Source organism: Heteronotia binoei, chromosome 3 (genome assembly GCF_032191835.1).
Source record: "Heteronotia binoei isolate CCM8104 ecotype False Entrance Well chromosome 3, APGP_CSIRO_Hbin_v1, whole genome shotgun sequence".
In the NCBI taxonomy this organism is placed as follows: domain Eukaryota; kingdom Metazoa; phylum Chordata; class Lepidosauria; order Squamata; family Gekkonidae; genus Heteronotia; species Heteronotia binoei.
In genome coordinates this window covers 19670974-19676973 of record NC_083225.1, presented here as the reverse complement: position 1 = coordinate 19676973, position 6000 = coordinate 19670974, and the positions used below count along the sequence as shown (strand labels likewise).

The 6000-nt window shown below is 45.1% G+C and overlaps 1 protein-coding gene across 1 annotated transcript in view; it reads right to left on the bottom strand.

Annotated features, from left to right (window-relative positions):
• Window positions 1-302: 302 nt before the first annotated feature.
• WBP4 (WW domain binding protein 4) overlaps window positions 303-6000 on the bottom strand; it is a 29788-nt gene continuing 24090 nt past the window's right edge. Inside the window, exons 9-10 of the mRNA XM_060233558.1 lie at window positions 3101-3303; window positions 303-753 (exon numbers count right to left, since the gene is read on the bottom strand). Coding sequence (XP_060089541.1) covers window positions 546-753; window positions 3101-3303 — 411 coding nt within the window. The 3' untranslated portion in view covers window positions 303-545. The remainder of the gene's footprint in view (window positions 754-3100; window positions 3304-6000) is intronic.

The window sequence follows — 6000 nt, the reverse complement described above, 5'->3', positions numbered from 1 at the left end:
TTAGAGCTAACTGCTGGATCAGGTTTCACAATTCTCTTCGATGGATTAAACATGGTTTGGTTACATCTTCGTGGTTCAAACAGTAGGCCGATGTTTCATCGGCTTCCATCAATTGTCCTAAGAGGAATGCTATCATGCGGTAGAGGCCTGTCTGGAACACAAGTGCCAGCCGGGTTTGAATGGCACAGCGATGCCTCCCCACTTGGGGTGCGTAAGACCAGCCCTGACGGATTCCCGTTTCTCTTAGAAAACAATGCAACATGCTGCTTGAAAGCAACCAAACAAAAAACAGAAAACAGGAGTTCATATGATATGGGATGTAAAAATATATATATATATGTATTTACACAGCTGCTTAAATGAAGCAAATTACTTTCCAGCAAATAAAAATAGCGTCACCAAAAAAAATGAGGCTTATTTACACATAGGGCACTTCTGAAGACTGGAAGTCCGAATTTCTAACCATCTTCTATAAAGGAACTTTAAAAATCTATCTCCTCTCCTTGCATCCGCTGAAAGAGCATCCAGAGAGTGTGGTCGAGCTATCAGTGGTCGTCCAGTCTCTGTCGTATGTTTCTAGATTTTCCGTTTTCAAACTTCCGCTTTTTGAAAACTGATACCCCTGCTGTCGCGTCGTTCAGAGAAGTGACAGTTTTTTCTTTAAATATAATTTTAGCATCCTCTGGTGCTTCCAGAACCGGGGCTGATGGGGCATCGTTCTCTGTATTGGGAAGCTCCAAGTCTACTTTTTCACTGAGAGGGAAAAGTTGGAAAAAAGAAAAAAAGTTTATTTAACAGCAAGCATCGTAAAATACTAAGATTCGAGTCCAGGAGCGCCTCAGAGACCAATAAAATTTTTGGACTGGAGTCCCTTGATCAGATATGAGTTGGAACTGCGGGTCTCCGAGTACGTCTCTCCTGGTCAGAAGACGAGAAGGATGCTGCAGAGAAGGACCTCAGGAGGCAAAGGTACAAAGCATGTTGTAAGCTGCCAGATTTGAGCAGAGGGGGAAATACTGCGGGGGGGGGGGAGGGAGAAAAGCAGCACCTGTAGTTATGTAAGAATTCAGCATTGTTCTGAACTTGTGAATGAATTCAAGTTTAGCAATCTCATGCTGCAATCTCACCTTGAAGTTTCTTTGCTTAAGGACAAGTTTTGGAATGTTGTGGTTATTCGTGTCAGATTTATGTCCATTTATTCTTTTGCGAAGGGACTGACCTGTCTGACGGATGTGGAGAGCGGAAGGGCACTGCTGACATCTGACAGCTTTGGGAGGGGAACAAGTGACTGAACATGACTGGCTGGTGGTGTCTGGTCGGGTGACTGTGTTGTCAGAGTGCTGCATATCTGATGAGAGGGGCTTCGGCTCTCGAAAACTCATCCCTTGGAAATCCTGGAGGTCTCTCAGGTACTCCTGGTCTCGAATCTGGCTGCTCTACTGCAGACCAGCATGGCTCTCCTCTAAAACCATCCAATGCTAAAACCACTTAAGGACTTGGCAACCAATAAGGTGCTTTTGACAGGAAAGTTGCCAACTTTTAGTTAAAGACACAATCTGAAAGAATAAAGAACTGCTAATGACAAAACCATATAAAAGTGACGAAATACTGATCTGGGGCTGGAAACGTGGGGAAAGATGCTGCACAGATGGCCAGTGGCATAAATTCCTCGAGACAACTTCTTAACAAGAGAAAAGCAATATTTTTTGGCAAAAGAAACCATGTGGCATCTTCAAAGTACAACAGGGGTGTTTTAGGAAATGCTGAACCCCTCTTCCTTCACTGCCTCTTCTAATCTTGCTACCCTAATTATCCTGCTTCCCCCCAGCATCAAAAAGAAATTAAAGGTATCTTGGTATGAAGAACTTATATGCACCCAGGGGCTTTTCTTAGCATCTGTCATGGGATCTCCAGAAGAAACCATAATGTATAAAAAAGAAAAGAAATAAAGGCTTATGTTCTGGTAAGGTTAAGTACAAAGCTATTTTTTAAGAGGAATCATAGCAGACGTTAATCCTGCTAAAGAAGATATCCTAAAGATAATCTCTGTTCATTTAGATTTTAGTGTTAATAACATTCAGTCCACGTTGCTCTCTCACTCAGCCTTTAGCATGTGTAGCCAATATTATTATCAGTACAGTCTCGTCATCTTCTGAGGTCCTGCTTCAGTTGCCCCCCCCCACCAATTGGAAGCTGGACAGAAAGGGCCTTCTTGGTCATGGCACCAAGACTTTGGAACTCCCTCCCCAGTGAGGTTCACCTGTCTCCCTCTATTGGTGTCTTTCATCAGCAGGTGAAGATTTTGCGGCTGTTTGGCATGCCCCCGGTAGTGGTTACTGGCCCTTTCTCCAGTGTTGCTGTCTGTTTGTTTTTAAAGGTTTTATTTTTTTAACTGTGTTTTTAGTTGGTCAAATGTTTTAACGTTTTTTTTATATTAGCTGCCTTGTGGATCCTGATAGCGTGACGGTTAGAACAGGCTTCCTTAGGAGGTGGTGGACTCTCCCTTTTTGGAGGTTCTAAAATGGGAGACTAGATGGCCATCTGACAACAATGCTGATTCTGTGAATTAGACAGATCGTGAGAAGGAGAGCAGGAAGGACTGCATCAGGGCTTAGTCCTCATGGCCCTTTCTGGGTGTGCAGCGCAGGGAAATGCTGTTAGCCACTTTGGGGTCAGCCGGTTCTGCCAGAGGCCCTATTTTTTTTTTTTTGCCATCTTCTGGGTGTGGAGCAGGTGTCTGGGTACGTGTGCATGTGGAAGATATTTGTGAATGTCCTGCGTCATGCAGGGGGTTGGTCCCTAGAGGTCCCTTCCAGCTCTATGAATCCGGGAAAGAGACAGGCTTATTCAGCCCACCTGGACAGCTCCTGGCTGTGGGGAGATTTGAAGTGGGAACTTCCCGGCTCGCAAGCCCTCTTCACTCACTTCGCTTTTCCAGAGGAACCAGCTGGCCACTGCGTCAGACAGGATGCTGGACTAAGATGGACTAGATGGTCTAAGCAGTCTTTTGAGGTTTTAGTCAAATAAAACAATAGTTTGCTCCAAAATAAAAAAAAGTCTAACTACAGCCTTCTTGGTTCTGATTCCAAGTCAGACTTACTAGGGGTCTTCCTCTGGGGCGATTTCCTCCCACTCGCCGTAAGGCTTGGCTGCAGCTGAGGCTGCCTGGGACTTTTTTGGTGGGTCCGGCGCTCTGCCCTTGGGCTTGATGCTTTCTGGTCTCACTTCCTGCCATTCTCCATACGGGCTGATCTTTTTTGGCCTGCGGGGCTTTTCCTCTCCTTCGTTGCTTTCTGGTTTTTGCTAAAAGAGAAGAGGAGGAAACAAGGTGACGCCTTTGCTTAGCCGAGCTCCACCCCTCCTTCCTCTTGAACTGAACAAAGGCCAACAAGTTAAAAAGAGAGAGAGGGAGAGATTGTTCTTCAACAAACAAGAGCTTGCTGAATTCAGATACCCGCAGCATTATACACATAAACAGAACATGGGAATAAGAAAATGAATCAAACGTCAAAACGGCTGCCTTGAGTTACACAACAATCAGCTCAAAAACTGCAGCTTTTCTTTGTACTTTGCAGGCAGGATGTGACCAATTTTGGATGCAGCAGCAAGCCAAAGAAAGCTGAGCATTCCTTCGTGGGCCTCACAGTGTTCCCTCTAAGCCGTGTCATCTTGTGAGCAGAAATTCTGCCTCGTGAGCTGAAAGGTCTACTAGTCTTAAAGTTGCGAGCGGGCTTTCATTTTAAAATATATATATTTTTAAATTACAGCTCACAAACAAGAAGAACATACTAACATGAAATGTAAACTAGTTTGTATTACAAATAATATATGGAACTTATTACTGATTTCTTTAGCCGACACCACCCTGTTAATAAAAGTGCTTAGAAAGTGTTATTCCAAGTTAGCCATAAAGATGCTGGCATATTGAGCATATGAAGCTTCCTTATACTGAATCAGACCCTCGGTCCATTGAAGTCAGTATTTTCTACTCAGACTGGCAGTGGCTCTCCAGGGTCTCAAGCTGAGGTTTTTCACTCCTACTTGCCTGGACCCTTTTTAGTTGGAGATGCTGGGGATTGAACCTGGGACCTTCTGCTTACCAAGCAGATGCTCTACCACTGAGCCACCTTCCCTCCCCCTTAGTGGCTCTCCAGGGTCTCCAACTGAGGTTTTTCACACCTACTTGCCTGGACCCTTTTTAGTTGGAGATGCCGGGGATTGAACCTGGGACCTTCTGCTTACCAAGCAGATGCTCTACCACTGAGCCACCGTCCCTCCCCTTTAGTGGCTCTCCAGGGTCTCAAGCTGAGGTTTTTCACTCCTACTTGCATGGACCCTTTTTAGTTGGAGATGCCGGGGATTGAACCTGGGACCTTCTGCTTACCAAGCAGATGCTCTACCACTGAGCCACCTTCCCTCTCCCTTAGTGGCTCTCCAGGGTCTCCAACTGAGGTTTTTCACACCTACTTGCCTGGACCCTTTTTAGTTGGAGATGCTGGGGATTGAACCTGGGACCTTCTGCTTACCAAGCAGATGCTCTACCACTGAGCCACCATCCCTCCCCTATTGTGGGGCCGTGCGGGTGCCCATGGCTGTACCACTGATCTGGAGGGACAATCTGTTGCCAAATATACTTCACTGCATGCCTACTAAAAGAAAACAATGCCATTTGTTACCTTCACGCTTGGGGGGAGACAAATGGAGTGTCATAAAAGAATCTCAGTTAACTTCCCAGAATGAGAGAAGAGTCTCTTACACACTTAGCTCCTATTTTGACATGTTTATTGCTTCAACCCTTGTTCCCCCTTAATTGGATCTATACAGCTGTTGACCCTGTACGTTTGCTTTTCAGCCCTATCTTTAAGTTTGAACAGTTTTCTTCCGTCTCATTTTATCTGAAGTGTGCACGCAGATGAAAGTTCATACCACGAATAAAACTTTGTTTTATAAACTTAACGGTGCTTGGACTCTAATTTTATTCTATTGCTTCAGACCAACACAGCTGCCCACCCGGACCACCCTGTCGAAACATGGATGCTCCTACCCCCACCTCCTCATTTGGAAGGCATCCTTCCATTATCCAATTTGCTCTGAGTCTTCAGAGTGGGAACTTTACCCCTCTAAGGATGCTGACAATATATTTTTCGCTTGCATAAACCGAAGAAAATTTTAACTAGGCTTTGCCCATTTTAATTACAAGCTGAAAGTTATTCCAGAACCTGCTGTATTAGTCACACTCTGTGTAATAATAGTATAAATAATACTAAAAACCCCCCCAAAACTATATGTAGCATCCCCGCATTTGGACACGTTGGCATATGTAGCACAGACTTTCCCTGAGCTCCAAACCCTAGAAATATTAATGGGACCAGAGTGCCAAACAAACAAACAAACAGACCATTTAAAATAACAACTACGATCTAACAATTAGTATGTTCTGTGCCTAAGAAAAGAGTGAATGTGCTTTGATAGAAATTATTTGCTATGCTCATACTGTTGTCTTTTCATCCTCATAGACATGGATTTTCCTCTGTTAATTTTACCCTCTAAATCTGGGTTTTGAACTTTAACACTTTTGTTCAGTAATTTTAACCTTCTATCCCCCCCTTTCTGTTTTGTTCTAACCTTTGTTAAGAAGAAGGAAAGTCAAAGAGTGAGAAAGAGAAGAGGCGGAAAGACAGAAAAAGCAAGAAAGAAAAAGACAGAAAGGGAGAAAGAGAAAGGTGGAAAGGAATACACTGGGAAAGGAGGGAGGGAGTGGGGGAGGAGATGGGAGAAAGGAGAGAAAGAAAGAGGTCCCCCTGCCCCCCCCCCATGACACTGGTACTGGGAGGCCCATGGAGGAGACCTGGACCTCATTCCCTGCAAAAGCCTACGGGGTGGGGGGGGGGGAGGTGGACATGTGGCCTGGGCCCCCCCAGACCTCCTTCCCTGCTGGAGAGGGGCTCTCCGTGGCAGTGGTGAGGCCCTCAAAGAAGCCACAGGCCACGTGTAATTTAA